This window comes from Labrus mixtus, chromosome 13 (assembly GCF_963584025.1).
Source record: "Labrus mixtus chromosome 13, fLabMix1.1, whole genome shotgun sequence".
NCBI classification, from domain to species: domain Eukaryota; kingdom Metazoa; phylum Chordata; class Actinopteri; order Labriformes; family Labridae; genus Labrus; species Labrus mixtus.
The window spans coordinates 15,167,855-15,184,886 of NC_083624.1; the positions used below are offsets into that span (position 1 = coordinate 15,167,855).

The following is a 17,032-nucleotide window of genomic DNA, read 5'->3' on the forward strand; positions in this document are numbered from 1 at the left end:
TTTCTTACAGCCTCTGTCTTTCTACTGTGAACTGATTTTTAAATATTCCACCTGTCAGTATTAATGAGCTCAGAATAACATAAAGTTTTGGTCCTTTGTTTGTTTTTGTGTTCAGAGGTGCATTTTCCTACGTGAAACGTGTGACCCAGAAGAAAGGCAAAATGGAGTATGCCGCTAAATTCATCTCCACGCGGGCCAAGAAGAAGGTGTCTGCACTCCGAGAAATGAATCTACTCTCCAAGCTGGATCACGAGAGAGTGCTTTATTTTCATGATGCCTTCGAGAAAAAGAACGCAGCCATCATCATCACTGAACTGTATCCTTGTTACGCAGTAAAAACAGAGAGAGAAGTCTGATGCAGAGTACACAATGAGGCTAGGAAAGAAGGTGAAATGTTATCATGTGCAGAAAAACAGTTAGATGTTTTCAGTTATTTGCACTTTTTGTTGTTATGTGCATACTGTACATGTTTTCAAGCAAGAAGCAATTACTGTGCAATGAGTCTAAGTTCCCAGAGAGGACAGCCTTAATTAACTTCTAAAGATGCCACGAGGAGCTGCTTGACAGATTTACAAGGAAATCTTCCATAATGGAGTCTGATGTAAGTCCTGTGTTTTGTGACTACACTGCAAATCTTCCAGTTAAAGCTTGGGTGGGCAACTTTAGAGGAACCAGCAGGAGTAAGCTGGATTTTTAAAAGTAACCAACTGAGAAACATCCCAGGCCTCCCTCTTTGTACAACAGCCCCTAAACACATGAATAGCTGTTTTCACATTTGCACTCCTGAAAATATCTAGATAATTTCAAGTGGACTGCTCCGGATATTCTTAGTACCTGGCTGTTCACATATGCTCCTCACAGCTGGAGACTATCCCTGTCAGACAGGAGGAGGGGCGGGGGGGTCTCCTGAGGTGAGATGTAATGTAAAAAAAATGATGCAGAAGTAGCGAACAAAGCAACAGACTCCGCTTTACGACACTATATTGAGAATATTTGTCTTTATATCAATGCTATGTGTAGTTCGACGAAGTCACAATATGAACAAAATTGCAGAGAACAACTTACTGATGAACAGAAAACATAATACAGCCGTTAAATCACGTGTGCAGAGATCGTAGCGGAGTAATGTTCTCTTTAGTGCCCTTAAAACAGGTCAGCACTGCATTTCCTCCCTTATGTTAGAATGTCAGCTGGGGAAATTAATTCAGCCAATTTGATTGTTGACAATGTTCAGTCTCATCTCTGTTACCTCTTTCTCTGCTCAGAATTTGCTCATGTTAAGCTTATATCCCATGAATCTTTCCATTATAGGTTAGGTTTGTCATGCAAAAATTTGAGAGATGAAACCTAATGTCATTGTGCTTCATTTAGTTTTAACTGTCTGTGTAAAGTTGACAAAAATCCAGTTTGACTGACACTCACAGGATATAAACGTCACTCACCACCTTCTCCTACTGGCTCGAGGTGAATGCTCAGGATAATATCTTGCTGCCTTCTTACATCAGGTCCTCCTGGAAATATCAGGAGATTTTCAGGAGTTTTCTGCAAGTGTGAAAGCCAGGTTAATGTACATATGGGCAAAGAATTTCATTGAAGATAATTTCAGGAAATAGATCAGAAAAATGTTTCTGAAATGAATTGGTTACCCTTGATTTAATCATTTTCAATGTAAAGATCAAATGTATATATTTTATTTCTATGAGAATAAGCTGCACTGAAATATTTGTGTTTTGGGACCTCCAGGTGCGTTCATGTATAAGACAGCTGCTCGAGGGAGTGGACTACCTTCATCACCTCAACATCATACACCTGGACATTAAGGTCGATACCATAGATCCTCCCTCCCATCAGTTTTTATCATCTTCTGTTGAATATAAATAAATTGTATCCAAACACAGGAAACAAAGATTCACTGTTGCTGTTATTTTATTCATTCGGATCATTGGACACAATAGATTCATCTTTATGTTCTTATTCCCTCCTCAGCCTGATAACCTCCTCATGGCAGACCCTCATGGCGATCAGATCAGAATCTGTGACTTTGGAAATGCAGTGGAGTTCACACCTGATGAGGCTCAATACTGTAAATACGGCACACCGGAATTTGTTGCGCCAGAAATTGTCAATCAGACCCCTGTGTCAAAAGCAACAGACATCTGGTAAAACGTCTTGAATTTCAAACACAACTCTTTATAATTCATGTATTTACTTCGTATGACTCAAGCACCATTTTTTCTGATTCTCTTTATTTTATTTTTTCCAGGTCCGTTGGAGTTATTGCATATCTGTGGTGAGTGCAGTTGTTTTCTGTCGTTTTTAGTGTATTTTGGGAGACTGAGTATCCATGTCTGTTTTTTTTGTTTTTTTTACACATGTCTCTAAATGAAAGTATTTATTTCTGTTATCAGTCTGACAGGAGTTTCTCCATTTGCTGGAGAGAATGACCGCAGCTCCGTAATGAACATCAGGAATTACAATGTGGCCTTCGAGGAAAACATGTTTGCTGATCTTTGCAGAGAGGCCAAAGGGTTCATCATAAAACTGCTCGTAGCAGACAGGCTGTGAGTAACAACGCTGAATATCTTATTTTTTCTCAGGATCTGTTTTATGGAACAAACTCCCAGAAAACTGCAGGTCTGCCCTTTGTCATATTACTTTTGATGTCTTTTGTGAAGCACTTTGAATCTCCTTGTTGCTGAAATGCGCTGTATAAATAAACTCACCTCACTTTGCCTTATGGAAAAAAACATAAAAAAAAAATAAAAAAAATATATAAATTGTACAATCTAGATCTGCAACAAGCAATTCAGGAAATCAGATAAAAATACGCTCAATAAAAAGGACATCTTTTTAGCCAGAACTGATGCAATAAGAATGAAGTCTTTTAAACAGTGCAGGTTTTGTAGGTCAACATGGAGGATTAAAAAGTGTTTCAGCAACCCTGGTTAAGGTTTCATTCACATATTAAAGGTTTCTCAACATATTCCTCTCCAATTTGTAACAGCATCAGGTATTTTTCTTCATTAGGACAAAGACACTCGTTAATGTTTTTTTTGTTTTTTTTTACATTTCTTGTTTCCGTTTCATTATTCTGGTCCATGTCTTCAACTCTTCTGCTGCCTTTCACTAGTAGTGCTTTCCATTTCAGATCGTTTAGATGGTACAGTTGATTAAGCCAGGGGATACCAAACTTTTTAGCCTGTGACCCCCAGTGCTAGAGACTTGGGACCCCCATTGTGCCTGGAGGTGGTTTAAACATTTAACGTTGCATACAGCCAAGCACACTATTAGGCCTTTCCTACCACTGGCATTAGAACACCACACAATAGCCCAAACACCATCATATTATTTTTTAAATTTATTGTAAGAAACGACTATCATGTATGTATTTTCACAATAATGGGAAAAATCTACAATTTTCCATTTTTAAATGTTTATATGACCCCCCTAACAGTGTCTTGCGACCCCCCTGGGGTCCCGACCCCCATTTTGGGAATAACTTGATTAAGATACAGTCGTTAGAAACACACATACATACAAACTTATAAAAATATAAAATGCAATATTTTTTTTTTAGGAGACCCGATACGCAGGAATGTCTTCGGCACCCATGGTTCAAGGTGAGACCACTTATAACTGTGATAGTTTTATTTTACAGTACTCTCAACGTCCCATTCTTAATTTAATGTCATGCATTTTATGTCTTTTGTTGTACAGATACTTCACAAGGGGAAGGCCATAAGTACAGAGGCCCTGAAGAAGTTTGTATCTCGCAGAAAATGGCAGGTGAGCTAAATTTGACTTCTTATTCTGGTTGTCCGTTATATCACACCCCAAAGGCCTTTAAAAAGTTTGAGTGGTTACAGCTTTTTAGTTTTTTGACTGGATCATGTGTTTCTTCTGCAGCGTTCCCTAATCAGCTACAAATCAAAAATGGTCATGAGGTCTATACCTGAGTTGCTGAACGATTCGTCCAGTCATATCTCCATCGCAGTTCCCAGGAACCTTAAAGAAGGGTCACCTTTGCCATCGTCATCCTCAGATTCAGATGAAGACCTTGATGAACTGCCGTTTATTCCAATGCCACTCAACATGGAGTTCTCTGGATCCAGGATGTCCCTGAACGACATCCAGACGAATGAGCAGGAAACAGGAAAGCAAGATAGCGGTGGTAAATGGTCTGGGTCTCCTGCTCAAGCCCAGGAGGCAATGGAGTGTGACCCCAGTCAAAAGGATAAAGAAGGGGTCGATTTAACGGGTAAAGGCCGCATGCGGAAAAGGTCATCACCAGACAATGACAGAGGCTCCTCAGATGAGGACGCACCTGCTGAACTGCCACAAAAGTCCGAGCTTTCGAGGAAACCTCTGCGAAGGGGTTCAAGCATGGAGTCCGACAAACCAGAGGGAGGGCGACGAAGAGGAGAGCTGAGACGTGGGGGCTCCGCTGACAGTGCTCTGCTGCTCCGGATAACACCTGAGGAAGGTGCTGCAGAAGGAAACCAAGAGGAAGGCAGGAGAGTTCTGAAGAAAGCTGTCTCTATGGAACTACCGAGGAGGAGCACCAGCCCAGGAACTGCAAAGATGAGTCAAGAGGACTACGCTCTTAAACTGGAGCTGATGAGACAGCGTCTGCTGCGAGGTGGCTCTGTGGACAACAAGATGAGTGGACTGAGAGGACCTCTGCTGGAAACCTTAGGAATGGGTGATGAAAAACGAGCGATCTCCTCAGATCGTTACTCTCGTACTGCTCGTCTCGGCCCACCTCCGCTAATTAGAGCTGCATCCAGCGATTCTGCAAGGGATGAGGTTCCCAAACCTAAAATTTTGCGCAAAACTGCTTCTTTCAGTCAAGGAGATTCAGAACCGATAGCTCTACACCGCCGATCTGGAGCTCCCTTGGAGATTCCCTTGGAAAAGTTAGAAGAGAGAAGGCTCAAGGAAGCTATATCTATGTCATCACTCACTGAGCAATCCAGGTTTGACTCCCGCCCAACAACACCCAGGGATCCTTCACCGAAAGCACCAACACCAGAGTCTGTATTGCAGGAAAGTCCAACCAAAACAGAAAGTGAGGAATCATTCATTGAGAAAGAGATCAAGCCTGATGAAAGTATTAATGAAAAGATGGATGGGCTGACTACTGATAGTAATTTTGATGAAAGATCAAGCACAAGTGGCTTCTCAGAGAAGGACATGAGCATATCAGAAGAACCAATGCTTGAATCAGAGTATGCAGGCCAGAGAATTCCTACTCCTACTCTTGTGGCCGAAAGCTCTACACTAGAAGAAAAAATGGAGGATGAAGAGGAAGGAAAAGAAGAGTTTATGAAAGAGCAAGAAGATGACAGAAAAATCAGCACTGCTGAATCAAATGCTAAGGAAAATGTAGACGTCTCTGAAGAAAAGGTAGAAGAGGAAGAAGAAGTAAATATGACTCCACAGTCTTCTGATATGGTCATAAGCACAAGCTCAGTTATGGTGAGCCCAACACAAGAATCTTCTCATCCCCCTACAAATGTTCTGACTACTTATGTAACACCCTCGCCTCCTGCTAAAGTTGTTCTCCCAGATGGAAGGACCTCAGCCTATGCCAGTATTATGCAGACTATCATGGTGCCATCACTTCAGCCTCCAAATGAACAAACTTTAGCACCATCGGCACCCGCTGTTGTGCAGGACACCTCTGCATCATCAGTATCAAATGAAAGACATTTACAAACATCTCCACCAGCTGGTATTCCTTCATCTTTGCCTGGTCGACCAAAGCCAACCATCATCTCAACCACTGAGCACCCTGCTGTATACTCGAGGGTGGCCTCACCAGAACTGATCACAAAAGAACCGAGCCCACCAAAAATGATCCCACATTCCTCATCCCAACAAGAGCTCTCAGCAGGAGTGGACTTTGAGGACATTACCTCTGAGGAGGTCTTTGAGGCCCGCTTTAAAAAACGAGAGTCTTCCCTCTCAAGAAGTCTAAAATTCCTGTCACGGTCGAAGAATGAGGAGAAATCACAAGCGACTTCATCAGACTCCACCGAGTCAGGGGAAGAGATATACAGACCCGGGCCGATCGGTGCACCGTTGGAATTAGCATCAAGGAGACTTGAGGAGAAGTCGAAGTCAGTGCAGGACCTTCGTGAAGCTCAAAAGGACCAAGGCTTTATGAGGAGACTCTCTTTGCGGCTGAAGAGAACTCCATCGACTGAGCGCAAGGAGGAAGTGACCAAAGAAGATGATTCAGTTTCTTCAAGGAGTAGGCTCTCTTGGACTCTGGGCAGAAGAGGCTCACAGGACAAAAAGGAAGTAGAGATGTTGCGCATGGACGGTGGAGGTGATTCATTAGCAGAGCAAGATGAAAAGGCTCTAAAGAAACCTAATCAATCACCAGTTTTGGCAATGCGCAAAAAGATTGAATCGACAGTGGCGGGTATCTCCACGAGAATTCGCAGCTTCTCAGAGGAGAGACGAGCCTCAGAGGATAAGGAAACCAAGAGGACACCTATTCTCTCCATGCTTCGCCGAGCCACATCAGAGAGCCGTGCTCCAAAAGCCCCCAGTGTTCCTCAGAACCAGCTAGCAGCTCAAACCAGTAACGGGGCCTCCTCAGAGTCCTTAGACTCAATGTCCAGCCTAAAGTCGGACACATCAAAGGGTATGAAGCGATTACTGTACTAACTACTTTTATGTCAGTCATAACCCTACAGTTGACTACATATGGTACATTCCTATTTGTATGATGGTTGATGGTTTGATTGTCTTTTTTTTGTAAGGTGTGGAGGCTGAGCGTCGGTCCCGCTGGGATCGCTGGGGGCTGACCAGAGGGAGACGAGACAAGACTGTATCACAGCCTGATATACCAACGGCAATCTCAAGAGAAAATAGTGCCCTGCGTTCACGCCAGTACTCCAAATTAGCCTCTGGTAGGTCATCAGGAGTGTTCATATGCAAAGCTTTTGATTGCATTCTGTCTCAGAGTCATGTGATCACAGCATAAAGCAATAAAGACATTTTGGTTTGCTGCTTATCCCTGAGAATGAGATAAAGGTCTCGTGTCTTGAATATAAGACTAGAACTGGCGGCTGATTATCTTAGTGAAGAAAAAATTGTTGTTGATTTGAGAATGTTTTGAGAATAACTGCTCCAAGAAATAGTCTTGACCACCTCCCTCTTGAAATAAGCACGTCTACATTTTTATAGTGCAGGTCAAACAGGATCAGATAAGTAGCTGATTTTGTTTCTTTTAAATAATGCCAATCTTAGCTAACATGCTGAAGGAAAAACAGAGGTATTCATTTTCCGAATCAATGATCAAGATATAAAGGGAAGAGGAAATTTCCCAAAATGTCAAACTCTTTCTTTAAGTTACCTTTTTTAAATTTGTATACTATGAGGTCTACCATCCCATCACACATAGATGCACACTGATATCAGTAAATCCATGGCAACTGTTTACCTCATGAGTTTCCATGTGATGCCTTGGTACAAATATATCTTTTCATTGCTATGTCAAAAAAGCAGAAGTAGAAAATAAAAACCTGAACATAGGCCAGAAGTTGTACAGAGGGCACTATGATGTAATTCATTCTTTTTAATTCCACCTATTAGAGAAAAGAGAAGATAGGCAATGCACGTTTTTTTATAGAGCATCCTTTCATACATAGAGCAGCAACATCAGATCATTATGAACATCATGAAGCAGGAGAGTTAAAGTGTGGATGTAATCGAAGGGTTGTGATGTCTTTCACTCCCAGATTTCCCACCTGTATTCCACATTAAGCTGAGAGATCACGTCCTGCTGGAGGGGGATCCAGTTACACTCAGCTGTTTGCCGGCAGGAAGCCCCCACCCGAACATCACCTGGATGAAAGGTGAGGATCTCTATTGTAAAACGAATAAACGTTTCTCACAGGTGGATGATCAGTGTAGCTTCACAGGATAAAAAATAGTAATTTACTTAATTACTCCTGGGTGCATGAGTGCAGAGACATAATAATAATGTCTTACGTTGCATCTTGCTGCACACTAACATTCAGTGTGGTACCATGACAACAGAAGCAGCACAGGAGGTAAGGTAAACAACTGAGATTCCTTGTTAATTAAGAAACAGATTAAACCTGCAATTATGTGTCTGACTGCCCTCAGATCAGGGTATGATTAGTTCTTAAGTTGTTTTTTTATCATATCCAAACTCTTTTATTTCATTTATTACATTTTAACAGATCACCATATATATGTATATTCTTTCCTCAGATAAGAAGCCGCTGCAGATTGATGCCAGGATGAATTTGATCGCCTGCCCTGATGGCCGGCAGCTGCTGATGATCATGCAGACCACCAAGAAAGATGCAGGGGTCTATGAATGTGTTGCTACCAACCCTCTGGCTGCTATATCCAGCTCCTGCACAATATCTCTAGCTCGTAAGAAATACTACTACTATCACCCACGTGTGAACAGGGCTAAACTTGTGAGCAAGGAAAGAGCTCAAATATACACAATATGCTTTTACTTTGGATGCATTTGTTTTCACAGGTCTGCCCAATCGTCCCGGGACCCCTGAAATACCTCAAAAATACAACAACACAGCCTTGGTATTGTGGAGGCCCTCAGACACTCTGGCCCCCTGCACATACTCTCTGGAGAGGAAAACAGAGGGTCAGTTTTACTCACACTGGTGTCATTCCTTTTTAAGATGGATAATGTCAGATTTAAGATTTGTGTTTTGTACTGAAAGTTATAACAGGGTCAAAAACATCCAAGTTTAATGGAGTGTGTCAAACTGGGCTTTCACACTTGTAGAAAACTCCCAAAACAGCTCTTGATATTTCCAGGAAGAGATATATGTGTGAACGCAAACAGCCAAGTTTTTTCGCGCTGTACTGATTTCTATTTTGAAATCAAAATATCTGCATTTTGTTTCCCAGGTGAGACTTCCTGGTTGATCGTCGCTACAGGGGTGGCCGACTGTTATTTCAATGTGATTGACTTGCCAGCAGGGGGCTCGTTCAGGTTCAGGGTGGCATGTGTGAACAAGGCTGGCCAGGGTCCGTACAGCAACCTCTCAGAGGTAGTAAGCCTGGAGGCTTCAGGTAAGTTTTGTTTAAAAAGTTATCTCAGATAACTTTGTGTTTCTTTAAGATAACGCTTTCAAATATGAATTTAGTTGTATTCAATTTACCTATCAATGTTTGGCTTTAAAAAAGATATAGTGTTTCTTTAGGGTAGTGTTCGTTTGACTCATCTTATTATAGGTCAGAGATGTCTTGAAGAGACTGCCATGTTTTAGGTCATTGCGTGGCATGTAGTGCCCATTTTAAATGTTTCATCAAATCTTTGATGTGTATCTGTCCTCTGCTCGTCTTTTTTTTAGAACCTGCTAAATCCAGCGCTACCGTGGTGGTCAAGACAGTCCCTGCTAGTACTTCCCCTCCCCCTGTGGTGATGATGTCATCCATGAAAGTGCCTCCTATTAAACCAGCTCCCAGTAAACCTGCTACAGCACCAACACCAACCACTCCCTCTCCAGCAGCTCCTGCTCCAACCGTGGTTAAGCCTCCTTCTCCAGTAACCATCAAACCCACTATGCAGGTTGATGTGATCCGACCTGCAGTTTCTCCGCCTGTTAGTACACCTACACCCGAACAAACTCCTGCTCAGACCACCACAGCCCCGCCAGCTAAAGCCAAGACCACCCTCAGCATCAGTGTCAGCAAACCACAAAACAAACTGGCCCCTCCTCCTGTTGTCCCACCCAAACCTCGGAGTCCTGTATCTGCAAACCCCGCCATAACCAACAAACCTCCTTCCCCTGTGCCTGTCATCGGGAAACCTATCTCATCTGTTCCCATGTACAAACCTTCTGCGACCACTCGTGTTACTCCGTCTTCTCAATCTACTTCCACTCCAACAACCACCCCTTCAGTCACTCCTGTGACCATCTCTCCACCCGTTGTGGTGGTGCAGAGCTTGACGCCAGTGGTGCAGGGAGGGGACAGCCGTGGTACCCCATCAGGACGTGTCACACCATCAGGGCGGGCAACACCTTCGGGACGCAGGACGCCGCTGGGCAAGCCTGGAGAGGGATCTCTGCGCCAGGGAGTTCCACAGAAACCTTACACCTTCATGGATGAAAAAGCAAGGTAATGACCACGACCCCTACAGTAACCCCTCGGAGAGGGAACAGATGGAGCTTGACTAAATTATACATCAAGAACCAGATCAGTGGAAACATACTCAAATATCATCTGACAAATACAAACTAACTCCTCTCATCAAAGTAGAGTTACTAAATGAAGATCCACGTGCTCCTTTTCTACTCTGTTACAGTTAGCATCTAGCCTGTAAAAATATTTCAGCAATTAGCAGCAAAAAACAAAACAAAAATTAGAGTTTCCCTTCAGAAAAACTGGGTGCAAAAAAAACCCCTCCACCTTGCCAAGTTACTTTAAGTTAAAGTCATGCCAGTGTTTTTCTTTATATAGGCTATACATTTTTAAATGTTCAAAAGGCAGAGAGAAGAGGAAGTAAAAACTCATTTTGGACATGAGAGGCTCAGGATTGACATGGCATAAATGAAATATAAATAGTTAAATAAATAAATAACATAAGAAATCGAGTAGCAAACACAAAGCTTTAAGGCATATCGCTCAGGTCAACACCACCAACCCTCCTTTTAAGAAAAGTGGAATATTTTAAGCCAATACATGTTTCTATGGCCTGCTCCGACCCCGCGACAAGTAAGTGTGGACAACAGGAAGGTGGGGAATAAAAGGAGAACTCCTTCCTGCATCCTATCTTTTGTAAAGCGTCTCAAGATAACACTTGATATGAATTTGCGCTCTTCAAATAATTATTGATTGATTGATTGATTGATGTCATTTGAGCCTCTAACCAAAGGTAATTTTCTGTCACTATGAATCTTGAATCATGTTCCAAAGGCCAGCCGAGTTTTTTTAAATACATGTTTAAACCTTCAGATCCACAACCCTAAAAATAAATATTTCTTTAGGGCAAAGATTTAAACTCACATAACATTTTTAAGCGCAAACGACTTTAATTTGAATTCTAATTGACCACAAATAAAAAATAACTGCCATCTGGTGTCGCTTTTAGGATATGCAGCTGTATGTACTGGGGTGTAAAATGCAGGAAAAACTCCCAGAACTCATGAAATAAACACACAAAGCATCTGATGGGTTTGAATGAAAATAAATTGTATTGAATTGATTATGGAAATAGTACCTGGATGCAGAGACTGTAAAGGATTTTTGTAGGGCACATGACATCGGCTCTATTAATCAAAAAAGGCAAATAATTACACATCTCATAGGTGAGACATTGATGTAGTGTCATCTTATAGAACGTGTGTTACACTGGGCCAGGCACTTCTTGCTATGAATCATCAAACTGTTTGAACACAAGCTGACTCGCACCAACAGTGGCAGGAATGTGTTTCTAAGCATGAAAATCATAGTCCTCTCACTGCCCCTTTTTCCCGAATGGACTTACAGTATTTAGAATAAGCAACTACTGACTTCTATTTATGACACAGGGGTCGTTTTGGTGTGATCCGAGAGTGCCGGGAAAACGCCACTGGAAACCTCTTCATGGCTAAGATTGTTCCATACGAGGCAGACAGCAAGCAGGAGGTGCTGCAGGAATACGACATCCTGAAGTCACTTCATCACGACAGGATCATGGCTCTGCATGAAGCTTATGTCACTCCGCGCTACCTGGTGCTCATCTCCGAGTACTGCAGCGGGAAGGAGCTGCTCTTCAGCCTCATAGACAGGTGAAGACAAACAGCTGTTTGTTTGTCAGATGTGAAATAATCCCATTTATGCTGCATGAGCAGATTTTATGTAGAGATGTATCAAAGACCTGCTGCTCTGAGCTGCTTCCTGTCTTGTTTCAGGTTCCGTTACTCAGAGGATGACGTCGTCACCTATATCGTGCAAATCCTTCAGGGTCTGGATTACCTCCACACCCGACGAATCCTCCACCTGGACATAAAGCCAGAGAACATCATCGTCACCTACATGAATGTTATCAAGATCATCGACTTTGGCAGCGCTCAGACCTACAACCCACTCTTCCTCAAGCAGTTCAGTCCTCCCATCGGAACGCTGGAGTACATGTGTAAGAGTTTACACAATACTGGGAATTTATTTATTCATGTTTAAACTATAGCAGCTATTGCCTTTGTTTTTATTGCAATAATTCAACATAAGCATACACTCGATTTCAAACTCATAGATAACTATCATTCAATCTTGCCAATTTACCAAACACTGACGAGCTATTTAGTATCTTTTGCCTATTTTAATTTGACTAAATCTACACCAATGTAAGTTGCTAGCTACCTGCCCAACAACGACAGCTAACATACAAAGCTAGAAACTAGCTGACTGGCAGCTAAAAAGGCATGTTTCTCCCATAGGAGCTGGTTGAGACCATACACTCTATGATACATGGACTTAGTCTCAATGATGTCACTTATTGTTTTGAAAAGGTGTTATGAAGCCCAACGATGCTGGTTGCCATGTTTGAAATACTATCTACCTATGTTTTTATCAATCTAGCCACAGGCAGAGGTGAGAGGGGGCGGGTCTAAAGCCTCCTGTCAAACAGCAATATCACGTCCACCTGTTCGTCAACTCAGCCCCTAATTATGTAAATTCTTGGGCTTATTAAAATCAACATGGATGAGTTATTAAAAAATCACCAACTATAGTGTGTATCAATTAAGAAAAGAGCATTTGAGACCAAACTTGTCTTTTTTTCCAGGCTGTAAACTTTTTAATTTCTGCTGTTAAAGTGTATCATTTTAATATAGTATGGTGCATACATGTACTGTAATGGGGATTCATTGGTTTCTGCAGTCACTGGTGTTTTAAGTGTCAGGTGGACACTCGAGGAACTGCAGTTTTTTTCACTTCTGCTTTGGTATTATTTTTCAACACCAGAGGTTACTACTAGTTTGAGACCAAAACATGACTAATAGGAGATTTCATTTCATTTCATTTTTGTTTTGTAGGTAATTAATCAGTGTGTTTACAGCAGAACAGCTGACATTGTACTTGAACGATGACCTTTCTGTGTTCACACTGTGTGCAACATTACATGTTTTAACCGCCTCCAGGGACAGTAGGGGTCTGCGGTCTCTAGCACCTTATTTGGGGGGTCGAGGGCTGAAAGAATTGGGAACCCCGGTTCTATACCATTTTATTGATGAAACGGTTGAAACATTGGATGTTAATGTAGGGATCCCCAATGATTAAAATAGTAAAAATTATCTGTACAAATCGTTTAACCCCTTTGGGGTAGAAAACAATATTTTTGGAAGGGTGTGATCTTTTCTGAACCAACTTCTGAACAGTTATGACACAAAAAACACTTCCAGAAGCATAAAAGAATTAAGCTGAAAGAGTATAATTAAAAGCTCTTGATAGGTTGTAGATCTCGCCTAATGAAACAGATCTGTGATTCCTGTTCATGCGGACAGTTTATGTAAGTGTTTAGTCAGTGGGCGAGCACTAGCTGTGAAAACACAGGAGAATTCAGGACTAACTAAAACTTTGTATTCACACATTTCTGAAAGCTGAACTCACCTTGAAGTCGGTACACACAGCGAATCACAGGCAGTTAATCATAAATCGAGCGTTTCAGCGGTTCAAAGACATTTTCTGCAGATGTAATTTAAGTTCTGTGTAGAATGATGAAGGCTCTGCATTCCCCCTCTCTTCCCCTCGCAGCTCCAGAGATGTTGAAAGGCGATGTTGTGGGCCCTCCAGCTGACATCTGGAGCGTGGGTGTATTGACTTTCATCATGTGAGTACAGCGTTCACAGCTTCCACACAGCAAGCCCTCTTTAAAAAGACATAATCTCCATGTGAAATGAGGCTTGTGATTGAGTATGTGTCCACTGCATAGTCTCTACAGTCATTTTAATCGTGTGAACAGCCTTTTTTGTCTCTTTGTGATATTGATTTAAATCATAACCGACCTAGTGACCCATCTGAGATGTGACAGTGCTTTGTTCATTTTGTGTTTAAAGGTATCTAAAGGGTTTCTTTAGTGTCTGAACTTCTCCCTGATTTTTTTCAGGTTGAGCGGCAGGTCACCTTTTATAGAAAATGATCCTCAGGAGACAGAAGCCAGGATCCAGGCGGCAAAGTTTGACCTATCTAAACTCTACCAGAATGTGTCCCAAAGTGCCTCTCTGTTCCTTAAAAAGATCCTCTGTAGCTACCCTTGGTAAGCTGAATATTCATCCTTTTTGTAATCATTATATTGTGCAGAATTTTACATGGTTTGTATTTTTTATTCCCTGTTTTTCAGACCTGATTTTACAACAAAATAGATTTTTTAGTGCTTTCTCTTTGTTTCTGTCTATTTTTTTTGCTTTCATATAATAGCAGCTTAGTTGTCACGTCTCAAGGTTACAAGCACAATCCTTTTATCCCAGCATCGCAGATATCGGTCACAATGTCTATCCAGCCAGTCTCTGCTGGAGGCTTGAGCGGTAACCATTTTTTGTGTTGCTCTTTTTCTGCTGGCTTCTGATAATATCTGTATACTGTACTGTATGATTCCTCCTCCATAGACTCCTTCCATACTCTCTGTGCAATTTTTATATTAGGGTTTCTAAATGACCTATTTAGATTAAGCCAACAGAAGTACAGTGTTGATTTTAAACAGGTGTCGTTACATTTGGTCCCTCACTGTCTGGTCTTCAACAGGGCCCGCCCTTCCATTAAGGACTGCTTCAATAACTCCTGGCTTCAAGATGCCTACCTGATGCGCCTTCGTAGGCAGACTCTCACCTTTACGACCACCCGTCTCAAGGAATTCTTGGCCGACCAGCAGCGCAGGCGAGAGCAGGTGGCCACCAAGCACAAAGTTCTCCTGCGGTCCTACCAGAGCTCACCACAAACCCCCACCAGCCCTGCCACGCCGAATGTGCCAACTACACCCACCACACCAACAACACCCATCGCCCAGTGAAACGAGGCTTCCACAAACCTGTTGGCAGGACTTTAGGAGGACCAGACTCTGGGCCACGAGGCGGGTCTGTCGCTTCAGGTTTGAGTTGTTGAGCTTGGTCAGAGGAAACTAGAGAAACCAGCAGCAGCTGTGTTCTTCAAAGACGTCACTTTCTTTTCTTTTCTGGTTCTGAAAAGAAATCTTAAAAAGATTCTTTAACACCGAAGGGAACTCTTACAAAGTTACAAGAGCCTGACTGCATTTTTTTTATGGTGGACCTTGTTCATACCAGACAGGATGTTGTGTGTTTGTACCTCAAGGTTTGTTATACTTTTTAGATAAAACACTTCCTTTCTTACGGTCAACTCTATCACCATTAGAGGGGACACTTATTAAATACATTGTTAGAACCCTCCATGAAAGGCCTAACATGGATGTTATGGATGTTAAAAACATTATGTCATGAAAGTAAAAGGATTTTTACCAGTTTACAAAATGATGACAATGTAGGAATAGAAAGCAAGGAAAGCTAATCAAATAGTATCACCCTGACCAGAGGTTCATTCTATGATGTCTAATTCTATGTACCAGATAAACTACAACCTAGAAGACATGTTTTCCCCTTCATAATCTTAAATGAGATTGAATCAAAGCAGCATTATCTGTGCTACAGTTTCCCGAGTTTTTATACTGCTGTAGCATCTCACTGACGGTCAGGATTGTAAGAATGTAGCTGTTCCAGTTTGGAGTTTTTAAAAAGTGTCGGAGGATTCTCTGCAAGGGCTATAAGAAAAAGCACTCCTATAATGAGCAAAAAAATTCATATCTCGTGATCAAAAGTAGGATAGTAAGTATTTTCGTATTCTCAAAAGCAGAATTTATTCCATATAATTAGTTATTAGGTCATCTTTTTTGCCCTGGGGAAAATGTGGACTGCAGATCTGTCACTGTGTTAGCAGTCACTCGAGTCCCTTCAGCACAAATAAGCTAACGAGCATCACATTGGCTTCCAGGTAAACGTCACTCTGTCACTGCAGCCCAGTGTGAACAGTCCAGATTGATGAGCCATGTAGAAACACAGACACTCTTTCAGGAGGTGGGTGGGGAATTGAGTCGCAGTCGAAAAACCGCTGTTGACACCGGGGTGCATCCAAGTGCCCTTTAAGACTTAGCATTAGTCAGCATAAAAAAAGAGAAACCTTTAATATTTAAGATAGAATATTTAATAAGAGCGGATATTTAATAGACAACTTTGAGTGTTCTTAATTTTGCTGTAATTTTCAAATGCTAACAGCTACTGCTCTGAGGATCTGCTTTATTTGGTTTTTATAAATCACAGTTTTTAAATTGCATAAAGTTTTATAAGTAAAAGGTATAAAACTTAAATAAGACAGAAAATGTATATTCAGCATTATATTTCCCTTACAATATTCTTAATGTATTCCCTAAAGCATGTGTCACACACCAGCTCGTACAACACTAAGGGTCAACTCACACTAGGCAATCCATACCGTGCCTAAGCACGTTTCACCCTCAAATGTTCATGTATTTGAGGACAACCACGGGGGTACACAACATGGACAGCTTTCATTATGGAGGGATTCTTTTGTCTGTATCTGACTAAAATGACTCCAAATAAGCCCCAAAGTCAGTAAAGTAGCTGTCTTGTACTCACTGTAACCCGATGTGCAGACACGGACTCGACCACGCGTCCCTTTCTAAATTATTTTATTGTTTGAGTCCGCCTGTCTTGTGAACTAAGCCAGCTTCATGATCTCATAAAGCCATGCATGTGTTTTATTGGGACGCTATGAAGGCTACAAGAGGTAACCGTGCTCAGGCCCGGTTAGTCCTGGAGCAGTGTGAGTGCAGGCCCACGGGAGAATGGGGGGGGGGGGGTCAATTGTGCTTAAGCACCGTACGGAGCAACTGGGCCTTAGTGTGAGTGCGCCCTAATACTTGTGCAAATTTGTCCAAAACAGAACTATAAATGTTGAAATGAAACAGCATCCATGGAGCTCAAGGAGACAGTAAACAAAGAAACAG

General features: G+C 41.9%; 1 protein-coding gene across 1 annotated transcript in view; it reads left to right on the forward strand.

Moving 5' to 3' along the window:
- spegb (striated muscle enriched protein kinase b) overlaps nt 1–16,628 on the forward strand; it is a 41,057-nt gene extending 24,429 nt beyond the window's left edge. Inside the window, exons 22-41 of the mRNA XM_061053837.1 lie at nt 116–316; nt 544–601; nt 1,744–1,821; nt 1,987–2,159; nt 2,264–2,290; nt 2,409–2,561; nt 3,578–3,620; nt 3,718–3,786; nt 3,907–6,655; nt 6,774–6,923; nt 7,755–7,871; nt 8,254–8,421; nt 8,534–8,656; nt 8,926–9,090; nt 9,372–10,140; nt 11,553–11,792; nt 11,916–12,139; nt 13,756–13,831; nt 14,108–14,257; nt 14,743–16,628. Of these exons, the coding sequence (XP_060909820.1) occupies nt 116–316; nt 544–601; nt 1,744–1,821; nt 1,987–2,159; nt 2,264–2,290; nt 2,409–2,561; nt 3,578–3,620; nt 3,718–3,786; nt 3,907–6,655; nt 6,774–6,923; nt 7,755–7,871; nt 8,254–8,421; nt 8,534–8,656; nt 8,926–9,090; nt 9,372–10,140; nt 11,553–11,792; nt 11,916–12,139; nt 13,756–13,831; nt 14,108–14,257; nt 14,743–15,007 (5,998 nt within the window). The 3' untranslated portion in view covers nt 15,008–16,628. The remainder of the gene's footprint in view (nt 1–115; nt 317–543; nt 602–1,743; nt 1,822–1,986; nt 2,160–2,263; nt 2,291–2,408; nt 2,562–3,577; nt 3,621–3,717; nt 3,787–3,906; nt 6,656–6,773; nt 6,924–7,754; nt 7,872–8,253; nt 8,422–8,533; nt 8,657–8,925; nt 9,091–9,371; nt 10,141–11,552; nt 11,793–11,915; nt 12,140–13,755; nt 13,832–14,107; nt 14,258–14,742) is intronic.
- The last annotated feature ends 404 nt before the right edge of the window (nt 16,629–17,032 follow it).